At 39.6% G+C, this 16,138-nt stretch overlaps 1 protein-coding gene across 17 annotated transcripts in view; it reads left to right on the forward strand.

Moving 5' to 3' along the window:
* Positions 1-16,138, forward strand: part of cacnb3a (calcium channel, voltage-dependent, beta 3a) — an 89,103-nt gene that overhangs the window by 49,813 nt on the left and 23,152 nt on the right. For 8 of the 17 annotated variants that reach the window (XR_012398367.1, XR_012398368.1, XR_012398364.1 and 5 more), the window contains 7 exons: positions 6,650-6,729; positions 7,009-7,028; positions 9,310-9,390; positions 9,479-9,537; positions 11,466-11,566; positions 11,867-12,018; positions 12,125-12,220. Coding sequence is in view for 8 of the 17 variants with exons in the window: in XM_005161994.6 (XP_005162051.1) it covers positions 6,650-6,729; positions 7,009-7,028; positions 9,310-9,390; positions 9,479-9,537; positions 11,466-11,566; positions 11,867-12,018; positions 12,125-12,220 (589 nt within the window). In the remaining 9 variants the exon portion in view is untranslated. 17 annotated transcript variants of the gene reach the window in all.

Below are 16,138 nucleotides of genomic sequence, written 5' to 3' on the forward strand. Positions count from 1 at the left end.
TTTACACATTTGCAAGACCGGTCCTCTGCTCTGCTGGGATAGTGAAAATGAAAATAAAGAGGAACCTAGTTTCTTTAACCAGGTCAAAGCAAACAAGAAAAACTGTAAAAGATGTAGTATTATTCAGTTTTCTTTAAGTAATGTCAAGACACTAAAAAGTCGAAAAAAAAAAAATGTTTTATTAATGTACTAAATTCTACATCCCTGTTTAACTTTTTTTAAAAGGGATTTAGGGAAGCCTCTTAGTATTGGATTTTTCTTTGAATCAGCAAACATTTTGGCATTGGTTTTATATGGAAAATGATCCACTATAATCCTCATTATGCTTTGCCTGATAAGATATCATACTGATTATAAACCTGCAATTGTAAAAATCTGCTGAAGGAGTGCTAGCTATATGATTGCATGACTTCTGCCTGTAAGATAGCTTTAGCTTATGATGAATAAAAATCACAAACACTTCTAAAATGTTTAAATTGTTCAAAAATGAACCTATGTGAATATAAAACTAACTCTCGTGTGCACGTGAACGCACATGGGCGCACAAACCGCAGATCTGTCTGCGTGAACATGAGTGCGCAGATGTACAAATCTACAGTTGTTGACAGACAGTTTGGGCTACTTATCAGAATTATGGGAATTATCGGCCTGACAATTTTTAAGTGGATGAACATTTTTAAGTCTTATGCCTTACCCAGAATATAAAAATATTATAGGTAGGCATAGATATTTTTTTAATCTAGATAAATCTCACTGTAATCAAAATTAAATCTAGATGAATCTAGAGACCTAGAGAAGCTTCTTTTTGTTAGTTTTTTATTGGGTTAGTTTTACAACAGGTTCATGCATGTTTGAAACTTCAAAAAAGGGAAACTATCCAACAACATCATACATCATGAAAGAGCCAGGATAAAATTTAAAACTACTCCAACTTTGATCATCTGACATAAATAATATTATTGTAAAATGAGTAAAACATTTGTTTAAATGTTTCTAAAGTACCTCTACAAGTGACGTTTTACAAACAAATTTCATGAGGAGCATGCATAGACGTTTTGACAAAACTAATTGATCATTGACATTCAATTGAGTTGATAATTCTATAGAGTGGAGGAACTATGACGTCATCTTGTATTCTAATCGGCAGCTAGCATAAAACTGGTTCCCTCGATAAAATGCCTATAGGATTTTCCCACAGGCTTTTTAAAGAATAAAGTTAAGCTCTGTAGAGCATAATAATAAGCTCTGTGTTCAAACACTGTTCATTACTCTTACACGATTTGTCCAAATGTATAATCCACACACGAAAATAAAACTTTTAGCACTTTTGGATCTTGGAGTGCTTTCACACCTAGACATTTGTTTCGGGACCTGTCTCGTTTGCCCAGTTAGCGCGCTTTGTCTGGCATATGTGAAACCACCAATCGCGCTCGGATCCGCGCCAAAACAATCGCTTCAAGATCGCTTAAATGAGGTGGTCTCGGCTCGATTGAAACGAACTCTGGAGCATATCGATTGCATAGAAAGAGCGATACGATCCAAGCCCGGTTATATCACAGTGTATTATGAATATATGTAATAGGCATACGGCTATATGTAGAGAGAATTATGAGGAGGGCGGGAGGTCATTCCAAACATCCCAAGTCTCCCCGAAAGTTTCGTTAGTCTCCCGCAAATGCACAGAGACTCCAAGGTGCCCGCAAACAAGTGATAATTTCCCAGAAATCGCTCGTCTCCCTCCCGGTCCTCAAATACGTCGCGCACCCTTCTCAACCCGCCCCATTGCATCCCTCCTCGCTCTTCAGACACGCCGCGCGCACCCTGTCAAACACCACCAAACCACTACCACCCTCCTGCCAGCTGAGCGGGACTCTGAAAAATGAACAGTGAAACTGACAAATGCAAGGAGAGTTTACTCGCACGTGACTTTTTTTTAGCTCTTTTGGTCCGTTTAGAAACTTTGCCGTGTAAAAGCGAACCGCACCAAGAACAAAGAACAACATTGTAACAATTTTAATCACTGTTTCGGAACAACTGAATCGATTCACAGGTGTGAAAGCATCTGTATATGCAAACGCATAAACTGAAAATCTAACATTAGGCTATAAACGGATACATAGCCTTTGGGGCGTTTGCCTGTGACGTCAGCACCACTCTGCTACAGACAACTTTTCAAGCTTATTTTTAGAAATATGGTCCATGACAAAGATTTACTCTCTCGATTTATTATATTATAATTCACATTATATATTATAAACAAATAAATACACAAAAACACATCTGTATAGACTGACATGCCTTTTGGATAGCTTTTTTTGTGGGAAATACATTTTTGTTTTGCTTTATAGTTGTTGTAAAAGTTTTGAAACTCTATGTATAAATGTGCCTACATAGTATTATCATAAGAAATATTTAAACAAATGTATCGCTTGCATACACAAAGCTCGCTTACCTCAGTAATAGATGATAGAAAAGAGGAGTGAAGGACAAGTCTATATGACTGCAAGTTCCATCATGGACACAGAACAACATTAAATATTCTTTTTTTTTGTCACAAAAACAAGCCGACTATATCACATATGAGGAAAGAGACAGGCTGCACTGGTAAGCAGTATCTTCATAATATTGTTTAATTAAAATAAATGATCAGCAAATTAATCTATCTTGATGGTACAAGTGAAGGCATTATCCACACATAATGTGAATTCCCAATTAGAAAAATACTAGAAACTATAAAATAGGGTTGTCGCGATACCATTAATTCATCTTACGATACTATACCAGTTTAAGTATCGCAATACTGTAATTAATTCAGTATCAGTAACTCAAATTTTGAAGAAAATTGTCAGAAATACTATATTTTACATGTTATAATTGATCTTGAATTTAATTTATAATACCTTTTTATTGAAAAAAGTATTATTTGCACATCGCTTCATCTAAAATTTGTTCATTCTTTTTGTGTATTTTGTAGATAACTAACCAACAAAATATGCATTAAAATAAAGATTAAACAAATTATACCAAATTAAATTAGTTACAAAAATAGCAATAGCAAAATAAAAAACTAATTAGGCTATATGAAGTGGTCAAATTTGTTTTCAATGTTTCCTGTTGCTATTTTGAGTTGTTCATCTACTGAGTTGTTTTTTTTTTTTTAGTCTTATCAGGCAACAATTTAAAGTAATTCAGAATTTTACTTTATGAGTCGTTCTTATTGAGAGACTGTCTCTTAATTTTAATTGTATCTTCTTTTAAAATAAAATGGTCAAACGTGTGAGTGTTTTAGTGACTTTTCAACACCTAACATTATGGGCTCTATTTTGACGGTTTTGAGCGCAAAATGCAGGACGCAAACACTTTCAGGGCGTGTCAGAATGCATTTTTACTATTATAAGGATGGAAAAATCTGCTTTGCGCCGTGGCGCATGGTCTAAAAGGGTTGAGTTTATTTTCTTAATGAGTTATAGGTGTGTTTTGAGAATAAACCAATCAGAGTCTCATCTCCCATTCCCTTTAAGAGTCAGTTGCGTCACGCCATAAGCGCATTTGCTATTTACATGACGTAAAGTAAGTGTGAGTGGAAAAACTGATCATTTCTCTTGCAAGAAAACAGTTAAACAGAGCATCTACAGCGCGAGAATGAGAGATAAATGATCTACTTTCACTTTCGCTCTTGTGGATAGGGAAACCTTTACGCACAGACATCAATTACCCTATAAATAATTAATTTCGTTTGTTAAGTGCAAATATTTGTTTAAAAACTATTTCTAAATTCAGTTCTAATATCCAGCAAACAAATAAATGAACAATAATAACGAAGTGTGATCAAAAACCCGAGTTATATTCTAAAACACATGATGTGCCCCGTATAGTCTAAAACCTGTAGGTGGGCAAATCTAAGCTTGTTTTTAATAAAACAAATATAAATATGGAAATAATAAATAATACTGCTAATAATAATAACATTAAACAAAAGCAAATCGTTATAAATGAACTGAAATGTCCCCCAAGATGAAGAAGGCATAAAAGCAGTGGTTTTTCATATTTATGTAGGCTAGAAAATAATATGTTTTGTAATATTTTTAATCCTTTATATTTATATCCTATATATATTCTTATTATATCCTATATCCTTAATATTTTTTTTTTTTTCATATGTAAAGATATTTGCGTATTGCTCTACATCTTGTGTGTATTAAGCAGTGTGTAAGCGAGGCGCAACTTTAAACCGGGTTTGTTTTGGTCAATTGAAAAATCTATTTTAGTTTCTTAAAATAGCAACGCGCCAGCAATGCACCTCAGAATGCCTTCCTTTTTAGACTAGAACGCCTATGGGCGCACATATGAGCGCAAATGCATTTGCTATTTAAACAGCATGGCGCAACGCCTCAAAACCACTCTTGCGCCAAGCTGAAACTAGCAAAAAACTATTGCGTCGCAACATGCGCCACATTGCGCCGGGTGTATGATAGGGCCCTAAATATTGTAGATAGACCATTAATGACGATACTACCGTTTGCAAACTACAGAGGCACTGCCAGTGTTTTGGAGCCATAGTATCGTGATACTACCATAGTATCGGTAAACCGCACAACCCTACTATAAAATACCATTTATGAAAATACTGAAATAACAGACAAATCCAAATGTGCAACACAAGTGGGCTACGATCCAGACCAGATCAGCTCGATGACGTATGTTGTCTCCGACATTGCCTGTAGTCCCATTTTTTTAATGTTGTAACAGATGTGTTTTATGTCGTAGAATAAAACGTGAAAGTATCTTTTTGTTAGCCACAGACCTTATTTGAGCGATTTAACCAAAATCCTATTCAAAAAACCCATTGACTTTGAGACAAGGGAACTGCTAAAATGCTAACTCTCTTCTGGTTTTTTGCATACAAATAGACGTCATAGTTTCTCCAATTTATTCTCCACTCAGAATAAGACCAAACCCATATACTTAACTAAACTGTCCTACCTCAATTATTTCACAATTTTATCATCCATCCACCACCCCAATTTCAATTTCAATCGGAGCAGGCACAAAAAGCCCACAAAATATGCGTTTTTCTCTTTTTGTCAAATATCTGAAACATATCTGCCAACATTTGTCTCAGAATATCTGGGAAACCGTGGGGGGAGTGGTGTTCGGGGGTAAGGTCTCTAAATAACTGGTGAGAACTGGGATGGGAAAGTAACTGTACTGTGTGTTAGTAACTGTATGTACCGGGATTTGGGTGGCTACTGTGATCAAATACTCTACCAAAGTTGGCAACCCGGGGGTTTTGAAGGAGAAATAACAATGCTGCTATGCTATGCTGATGATACCCAGCTATACCTCTCTTTTCATCCTGATGATCCCTCGGTTCCAGCTCGCATCTCAGCCTGCCTGTTGGATATTTCACACTGGATGAAGATCATCATCTTCAGCTGAACCTCGCAAAAACGGAAATGCTTGTAGTTTCTGCCAACTCGACTCTACACCATAACTTTTCAATCCAGATGGATGGGGCAACCATTACTGCATCCAAAATGGTGAAAAGCCTTGGAGTAACAATTGATGACCAACTAAACTTCTCTGACCACATTTCTAGAACTGCTCGATCATGCAGATTCGCACTCTATAACATCAGAAAGATCCGACCCTTCTTATCTGAACATGCAGCTCAACTCCTTGTTCAAGCTCTTGTTCTCTCCAAACTGGATTACTGCAACTCTCTACTAGCTGGGCTTCCAGCTAACTCTATCAAGCCTCTTCAACTGCTCCAGAATGCAGCAGCACGAGTGGTCTTCAATGAACCTAAACGAGCACATGTCACTCCGCTGCTAGTCCGTTTGCACTGGCTGCCAGTTGCTGCTCGCATCAAATTCAAAGCTCTGATGTTTGCCTACAAAGTGACTTCTGGCCTTGCTCCTTCTTATCTGCTTTCACTTCTGCAGATCTATGTGCCCTCCAGAAACTTGCGTTCTGTGAATGAACGTCGCCTCGTGGTTCCATCCCAAAGAGGGAAGAAATCACTTTCGCGAACGCTCACGCTCAATCTGCCCAGTTGGTGGAATGAACTCCCTAACTGCATCAGAACAGCAGAGTCACTCGCTACTTTCAAGAAACGACTAAAAACTCAACTATTTAGTCTCCACTTCACTTCCTAATCTGCAATTGCCTCTCTGAATATCACACTAACTGTACCCAAAAAAAAAATACTAATACTACTAATACTTCCCTTCTTAGACTTTACAGACCTGAAACTTGCCTATAGCACTTATTCATTGTTGCTCTTAGTTGTGTAAATTGCTTCCTTGTCCTCATTTGTAAGTCGCTTTGGATAAAAGCGTCTGCTAAATGACTAAATGTAAATGTAAACAAAACGGAAGGGTTGCTGGAGATTGGTCTGAAATACGGGAGACTACTTAAAAAACGGTAGTGTTGGCAGGTATGATCTGAAAGGGTAAACTCATTAAAGAATAATCTTTATTAACAAGAGTAAAAGAGATGGTTCACTTTAAAACATTTTTAATTCGGTCATCAATTACTCAGCCTCTTGTTGTTAATAATATGAAATTCAATGATGACTCTGATAACATTCAGAGCACTTACCATGCAGTGTCATTCACGCAGTGACTGATGTTTTTCTTCTCTTCAGGAAAAGCGGTAACTCATCCTCAAGCCTGGGTGACATGGTTTCAGGGGGTTGGAGATCCACACCGCCATCTGCAGGTGAGAGTGAGTATGACAGGGCCTCTGCAGGGGATGTGTGTGGCTGGAAATGCTGCCTCAAATGAGCACAATATCAGTAGGGCTGAACTGAAGATCAGTGAGTTTGTTCTTCCCTTGCTTTTCTTTCTCATTCGTTCCTCCTCTTTTTTTAGTATAATGCATGCTCTGTCACAGGCAAATACATTAGGCTAATGCTTGTAAAAGTTCAGACTACAGTCAAAATATGAGGAATCCTTCTGCAATTTTCTGAATGCTGATTCTGATGTGTTCTCTTATTTTCTAAAGCCAAACAGAAGCTAAAGCAGGTAGGTGTGATGATATGGCTCTTGTGTTCGATGTATTAAAATAATCTTTCTTTGCAGTTTGTCAGAGAGGATTTAATTTTCTAGAGCAAATGATTATAAAAAGAGACTCTTTTGGCATATCTGTCCTAAATATTAACTTACCCGCCACTTTATTAGGTACACCTTACTAGTACCGGGTTGGACCCCGTTTTTCTTTCAGAACTGTCTTAATCCTTCATGGCATAGATTCACCAAGGTACTGGAAATATTCCTCAGAGATTTTGGTCCATATTAACATGATAGCATCACACAGTTGCTACAGATTTGTCAGCTGCACATCCGTTTGGCTAATCTCCTGTTCCACCACATTCCAAAGGTGTCTATTGGATTGAGTTCTGGTGACTGTGGAGGCCATTTGAGTACAGTAAACTCATTGTCCTGTTCAATAAACCAGTCTGAGATTCACGCTTTATGACATGGCGTGTTATCCTGCTGAAAGTAGCCATTAGAAGATGGGTACACTGTGGTCAAAAAGTAATGGACATAGTCAGCAACAATACTCAGGTAGGCTGTGGTACTAATGAGCCCAACTGTGCCAAGAAAATATCCCCCTCACCATTACACCACCACCAGCAGCCTGTACCCTTGATACAAGGCGTGATGGATCCGGTTGCATCGAGTGGTTATTTGAGTTACTGTTGCCTTTCTATCAGCTGGAACCAATCTGGCCATTCTCTTCTGACCTCTGGCACCAACAAGGCATTTGTACCTACAGAACTGCCGCTCACTGGATATTTTCTCTTTTTCAGACTATTCTTTGTAAGCCCTAGAGATGGTTGTGCGTGAAAATCCCAGTAGATCAGCAGTTTCTGAAATACTCGGATCAGCCCATCAGGCATCATGAACCATGCTGATGCTCGGATTGAACTGCAGCAGATCGTCTTGATCTTGTCTACATGCCTAAATGCATTGAGTTGCTGCTATGTGATTGGCTGATTAGATTTTGTGTTAACAAGCAGTTGGACAGGTTTACCTAATAAAGTCGTTGGTGAGTATATACAGTTGAAGTCAGAATTATTAGCCCCTGAATTATTAGCCACCCTCTTTATTTTTTTAACACATTTCTGAATATAACAGTTTTAATAGCTTTAATAATTGATTTATTTAAAACTTTATTTATATTTAAAACTGATTTATTTTATCTTTGCCATGATGACAGTAAATAAAATTAGACTAAATCTTTTTCAAGACACTTCTATACAGCTTAAAGTGACATGTAAAGGTTTAACTAGGTAAATTAGGTTAACTAGGCAGGTTAGGGTAATTAGGCAAGTTATTGTATATTGATGGTTTGTTCTGTAGACGAAAATATTGGGGCTAATAATTTTACCTTAAAATGGTTTTTAAAAAATTAAAAACTGCATTTATTCTAGCTGAAATAAAACAAATAAGGCTTTCTCCAGAAGAAAAAAATATTATCTAACATACTGTGAAACTTACTTTGCTCTGTTAAACATCATTTGGGAAATACTTCAAAAAGAAAAACAAATCCAAAAGGGGGCTAATAATCCTGACTTCAGCTATATATTTGGGTTGATGAGTTGATAAGACTTTATGAAATCATTCTAATTTGTTGATTTGGTGCTAATAAATTATTTCTATGAATGTATTTATGCAAAGAGATATTTAATTATTATCATATCAAATAATAACATTTAATTACTTAATGCATCATTGCTGAATAAAAGCTTTCTGAACACACAAAACTTTTAAATGGTAGTGGATGCTAAAATTGTGAAAAAAAAGTCTTTGATACCTCTCATAGAATATTATACACAAATATCTACAATACCAAAATAATTGATAACATTTCCATATTTTTTTTCAGTTTTGAGGGAGCATTTTCAATAAACTGAAAAGTTTATGCAAATTTGGGTGCTTTTCAAAATAAAATGTTTGATATTTTTGAAAACAACACATTATTGTCATACATTTTGTGAAAATTGTATCAGAATTTTGTAAATGCACCATGAGGTATTTCCTTCTCTTGAAAATTTAGAGATCCAAACCTAAAGTTGCAAGAAAAGAAGTTACATTTTGAAAGGATATTTTGAGTCATCTCTGTGGCAGCCTTGTATTCTGTAAACTGTAGGAAAGTATCTGACATTGTCTCAGAAAATTCCATTTATAACAAGCAGTATGTACAGTACATAAACAGCAGTATGTACTGTACCGACCTGCCTGTGCTTCAAATCCAGTCAGTTCTACATGAAACTGTAATTCTCTTGTCATTTTCGAATAGACTGAACACATTCCTCCATATGATGTGGTGCCATCCATGAGGCCTGTGGTTCTGGTAGGACCGTCACTAAAGGGATATGAGGTGAGCGTTAGAGATCATACAGTATATACAGTACAAGCCTCTGAAACAATCTGAAATATGTTTTCTCACGTGTCATGTCTGTTGACAGGTGACAGACATGATGCAGAAAGCTCTGTTTGACTTTCTCAAACATCGCTTTGATGGACGGTGAGTTTTAAAAGACACATTTCTTGTAAGATATGATGAATGTTGCTATGTTCTTTACTCGCACGTATCTATTTACTGTGAAAAGTGATTGTGGAGAGGTCTGTCAACCTCAAACAAGGTTTTAAAATATCAAAAGTTGTACATAAAACTCCATGATTATAATCAATGCTTTCTCTAAGCTATTCCATCGTTTTGTGCAAGACACAGACCCATATTAAATAGTTTAATATATGGTGGAGGTGGGTTTTCATTGACCATTAATAGACATGCTTCACCCAAAAATGAAGCAGGAGTCATTATTCTTTTTAGCAAAAAGAGGATTCGTCCTGCCTTTTTCATGTAATGTCAGTTAATGACAACTGAGCTTTTAAAGAACATACAAAGGTTTCTCAGAACAATCCTATTAAACTTTGTATGCCAGCAAGCATTTTTTGTTTCAATTAAATGTAAAAGACATCTAAACATGGGCATTTTGGCTAAAAACAAGGCTAAAGTTGAGATGTCTGTATAATAGACGTCCAACACTAGTCCAAAAATAGACCGTTCATCTACTACACAGGATGACTATTTTTTGACATCTATTATATTTTTACTCTCAGCCCAAATTCAGCCTTTGTTTTGCCAAGTCATCGATATTAAACACAAAATTGCTTGGAGGAATATTAGTTTTCTGAGGGTAAACTATAGCTTGTTTGTTTTTTGGTTGGTCTCTGTGCACATTCGTGAGACTGATTGTGCCATAGTTCACTCTGACTCTGAAAAAAAAAAAAACAGGTTAGCTGATGTTTGACAGCACTGGTAATATCGGAATCACTTCTTAAATTTATTAAATGTGTACATTTTAAACCCTATTTAATAATTTCACTTTTGATTAAGTGACAATCAGGTATTAATTGCTTTTATTGACACCTCAAACTCACAGTCTCCTCATTTTTGTCTAGCTCTTCTTTCTGCTGAGGATAAGTGGTTTAACATTGGACACAGTCACAGTGTGTAGTTTATTTTAATTGGGCAAGAGTTTCTCTCACTAGCTGCACACATATGTGCGCAATAATTTAATGTGTGTTTTTGCTAAGTAAAAATACAAACAATATTTGCTAAATATTGTGTCTGACAAGAAAATGTGCTGATATTACGCTATTTTATTTGGATTTTAGCAAATACAAATATGACACTGTTGATTGTAACTATGGTGATGGCCAAAACCATTACGCGAGCACCACACTGGTGATTCCTCAGCTTATCGGATGCTGTCTGAATCGACCTGCCATTAGATAAAATAGATAAACTTCTGCTGCTGATCTGTGATTACGCATATTCAGTTTTATATTTTACAGTAGTTTTTAGCAAAACTTAAAGATTAAAAAAAGAAAAAAAATCTGAATGACAGTGGGGGCAGTGGTTGGCTAAACATTTAACTTTCATAATCACACCAAACCTAGTATAACAAAGCATTTGGTTTTATGTATTATAATTCTTATTCAAATTCCATTGGAACTGCAGCCTTCGTGCACAAAGGCATTCAGTGAAGGTTGAAACTTTTCAATAAACAATACATTAATTGTATGACATGCATACATGTTCAGAAAACTTGGATAGTAGATTCAATACTTTTTTTTATTATTTGGCTTGACTGACCCAACCAGGGCTCAAACCAGCGACCCTCTTGCTGTGAGGTGACAGTGCTACACACTGAGCCACTGTGTCGCCTTTGGATAATACAATATGCATCCTATCGGATAATTCTGTGATACTGAATAATTTTTTAAATGCTTAATGATGGTCTGTATTCAATGTTATTTTATGGATGAGTTTGAATAAGACAAAATATTTGAAAAAATCCTTCCACAAAGGCTAAAAAATGACCAAATCTTTATTTTGGTGAACTCACTCCACTTAAGTGTACTAATATTTTGTTATGCTGACAGGATTTCAATAACCCGAGTAACTGCTGACCTTTCACTGGCCAAGAGATCAGTTCTCAACAAGAGACCCATCATGGAGAGGTCAAACACACGGACCAGTTTGGGTGAGGACATCACACAATAAAGCTACACTGCTATACAGAAAACCCTCCAAAGCTCACAAAAAAATCCCCATTTGCTGATCTTGCACACTTTTTTGTGTTTTACATATTTTATTGCTTACGTAAATGATTATCAAGCTGGTTACCAAGATCTTTTTTCAAAACTGTGAGAACACTTTAGAGGCATCTGCCAGAAAAGGTGCAAAACATAAAAACCAGAACAAAAATCAGACAAATATGTAATAAACCCTTTCTTTCAGTATGTTCTCGGGCTTCATCTTTTGTGTCTGTTTGTGCCCTCAGCGGAAGTACAGAGTGAGATTGAGAGAATATTTGAGTTGGCCAAAACCCTTCAGCTGGTGATTCTGGATGCAGACACCATTAACCATCCAGCACAGCTAGCTAAAACCTCACTAGCACCTATTATTGTATATGTAAAGGTCACGTCTCCAAAGGTGAGGCAAGAAATATGCTGCTAGTCTTTTCAAGAATATCTCAAAATACTTAATTTCTAAAGCTAACCTACATTCTTTGATACTCATTCTTCCTCTGCTTTGACAGGTCCTACAGCGGTTGATAAAATCCAGGGGTAAATCACAGAGCAAACACCTCAATGTTCAGATGATGGCAGCAGATAAATTGACTCAGTGTCCCCCTGTAAGTACTTTAACACTTTTTAGTTATTCAAATCACACTAGATTGAACATTAGTATTAGCATGGCAGTGTTGTCAGAATTTCAGAAAGATAATTAGAGTCTTGCTATTTCAGAGTTTTTCTATAAAATGTCTATTTCAGCTAGGTTGAAGTTTTTAGGGCTGCCAAAGTATTACATTGTAAGATATGACTTGCTACTTGAAATCTCAAATACTAATATAATATACACCAATCCAAACTACTTTATTAGGTACACCTTTCTCGTACTGGGTTTGACTTCCCTTTTGAGCATTATATTATAGAAGGTTGAGTTTTTCAGAGATTTTGATCAATAATGACATTATTGTATCACACAGTTCCATGATGTGAATTTTCCGTTTCTATGTTTGATTGACATCTGTTGATTGTGGAGGAAATAGTGAACTCACTGTCATGCAGAGGAATGTGGACTCGAGTCAATGACCTGCAACTTGACTCGGACTTGAGTCCCAAATTTGAATAAAGAAGTCTTGGGATTTGACTTGGACTTGTCTGTCTCGACTCTGGACTTGACTAGAGACTTAAATGCAGAGGGTTGGGACTTCCCTCTGCTTGAAATAAGCAGTGACTTTACTAGCTTGATACTTGAAGGCAGGGGCACTGCTAAGGGGAGACAGTACTCGCTACAGCCTGCAGCTTTATGACATACTTGACCAGGTTCACTACGTAATGGACAATCGCCTACACCTCCCCCTACCCTAAACAAACTGTCACAGTAGTTTGGGTGTTATAATATCCACTACGTATTGGACCTGGTCCAGCTTGTCATCGTGATTACAGACTGTGGTGAGGACATCTTGGTTAAGGGAGGGAAAGTTAGGACTCTAAGGCCTCTAATGGCCTACGCACAAACTCCCCCTAAAAGTTTGAGCTTCAGCAGATCATCAGCTTTTTGACCACCTCTACATGCTCTGATTTAATTATTTAATTGGCTGAGAATTCAAAGACTTGGCACTTCCCTCTGCTTGAAATAAGCGGTGACTTGACTTGCTTGATACTTGAAAGCAGGGGTGCTGCTAAAGCCTAGTTCACAATACAGGGTTTTAAACATCAGCAGATCGCTGTGCTGTTCACACTACATGACTTGACTTTGTGTCTTTTGATCTCTTTGGTGTTCACACTACGCAACACTCCGTGAACGATCCACAAGAGGGGGGTCACACACTACATGATCTGACAACATCTCATTCCCCATCAGCTCATTCAAGCTACCAAACCACAGCCAATGAAATTTTGAGGGAGGAGTCGTCAGAAAAAAGCTGAACACTATTGGCTGCTTGTGTGCTGATTACATCACTGACAGCTTTTCAAGCTTTGGAGAAAGCATTTAAAAACATCGTCAAATCAGCTGATTTATCAGTGGATTAATCACTCATCTGCAAGGTTCCAGTGGATAGATACACAGAGAGTTTTTAATTTTTGTAATTTTATAACTCTTTGAAATAAAACAGAAGTAACCCTTCGTTCCCCGAGGAGGGGAACGGAAGTGCCATGAATGGGAGGATTCGGATCAGAAGCCGCTTATCTGGAGAGTATTGAACGGGCCAATGAATGAAATTAATTGGCAGCGTAAGCTTGCGCAGGTGTGCGACATCTGCAATTATCTCAGCATATAAGCACACCTGAAGCCAGCAGACGCCATCCTTTTAAGCTGAAGAGACTTTCAAACAGCTAAGGGACAGTCATTATGGCGACGGAATATGGCACTTCCGTTCCCCTCCTCGGGGAACGAAGGGTTACTTCTGTAACCTCGAACGTTCCCCTTCGGTTGGGGAACTTCAGTGCCATGAATGGGAGAATATGGAAAGCGCCATAATGACTGCACCTTACCAACACCCCCGATGAGGAGATAGTCAAGCAAGCGTGACGCACCCACATCATGGGGGGCGCGGTCCTCCAACGTGTCCCTGGCCCTAATTTATCCTACTTCAACAGAAGTTTTACGGATTTAGATATATTTTTTGGGAAGTCGTGAGCATCTAGATAATTCTAGGAATACGACAGTACGTTGGGAAGCGTGCAATCCCGATAGGGAGGACGCTGCGGAGGCCATCCGTTACCCAAGGGGGGGATAGATGGCAGAATTTACCTATGGACTAGCCCTAAAAAGGGGGAGTACGCATAGCAAAAGAGTGGTTAGCGGAGAGGGAAGACACGGGTCCACCCAGGGGGGGGACTTAACCGTGGCGGAATAAGCATATGGGATCGCCTAGTGGGGATCACGCATAGCAGGCACCTATACCCAAAACGCGGGCTGACCAGCGGGCAGACCTACAACGTAGTGGGCCAGCAAGTGACTCCTCCGCTGAGTCAGTGCTGGGGGCCACGGAGGAATCTGCAGGGCTCACCTGACGGGGAACTTTACTGACAGATAAAAAAGGCGCACGTACCTCCGTGTTAGGGAGAATGGCGCCGCAAGCGTGTTTCAACACCCTACCGAGTTGTCTCCTCAATCACCAAAGGGTTACCTAATACCCTTGAGGAAACCGGCTCCACTCGCAGATTGTAAAACCTTGCAAATGTGTTGGGTGTCGCCCAGCCCGCAGCTCTACAGATGTCTGTTAGAGAGGCGCCGCGTGCACGCGCCCAAGAGGATGCAACGCTCCGAGTGGAGTGTGCACGAACTCCCGGGGGACACGGCTGACCTCGACTCGAATAAGCGAGTGAAATGGCATCCACAATCCAGTGGGATAATCTTTGTTTTGATACGGCACTTCCCTGCTGCCGACCGCCATAACAGACAAAGAGCTGCTCAGATGATCTAAAATTCTGAGTACGGTCCACATAAATGCGCAGAGCGCGAACTGGACAAATTAAAGAAAGGGCTGGGTCTGCCTCCTCCGGGGGCAGCGCTTGCAGGTTCACTACCTGATCTCTAAAGGGGGTGGTAGGAACCTTGGGCACATAACCGGGGCGGGGTCTCAGGATGACGTGAGAGTAATCCGGCCCGAATTCCAGGCACGAGTCACTGACCGAAAATGCCTCCAGGTCCCCGACCCTCTTGATGGAGGCCAACGCAACCAGCAGAGCTGTCTTCAGGGACAGAAATCTTAGAGATACTGATTCGAGTGGCTCAAAGGGATCGGATCGCAGACTCGTGAGAACGAGGGCGAGATCCCAAGAGGGCAAGAGAGGGGGGCGAGATGGATTAATTCGCCTAGCACCCCTAAGGAACTGGATGACCAGGTTATGCTTTCCCACGGTGCCGCCAGCTACCGCGCTATGATAAGCGGAGATGGCGGCCACGTAAACCTTGAGAGTGGAGGGCGACAGCCTGCTGTCCAACTTCTCTTGAAGGAAAGAGAGCACAACACTAATCTGGCAATTTCGGGGGTCTTCTCTGCGAGAGACGCACCATTCAGTGAATAGACTCCACTTCAGGGCGTAGGCGCGCCTCGTGGAGGGGGCTCTAGCCTGAGTGATGGTATTAACCACCGCAGCCGGTAGGTTACCTAAGTCTTCCTCGCGTCTAGGGACCACACGTGGAGGTTCCAAAGATCGGGGCGAGGGTGCCAGATGGTGCCCTGTCCCTGAGAGAGTAGGTCCTCTCTCAAAGGGATCCGCCAGGGGAGGGCCGTCGCGAGGAGTGAGAGCTCTGATATCCAGGTCCGGTTGGGCCAAAGGGGCGCAACTAGCAGAACCTGTTCCTCGTCCTCCCTGACCTTGCACAGAAACTGCGCGAGCAGGCTCACTGGGGGAAACGCATACTTGCGCATGCCCCGAGGCCAGCTGTGGGCCAGTGCATCCGTGCCGAGAGAGCCCTCGGTCAGGGAAAAAAACAACTGGCAGTGAGCGTTCTCGGGGGAAGCAAACAGATCGATCTGGGCCTCCCCGAATCGCGCCCATATCAGCTGAACAGACTCGGGGTGGAGTCTCCATTC

This window comes from Danio rerio, chromosome 23 (genome assembly GCF_049306965.1).
Source record: "Danio rerio strain Tuebingen ecotype United States chromosome 23, GRCz12tu, whole genome shotgun sequence".
NCBI classification, from domain to species: domain Eukaryota; kingdom Metazoa; phylum Chordata; class Actinopteri; order Cypriniformes; family Danionidae; genus Danio; species Danio rerio.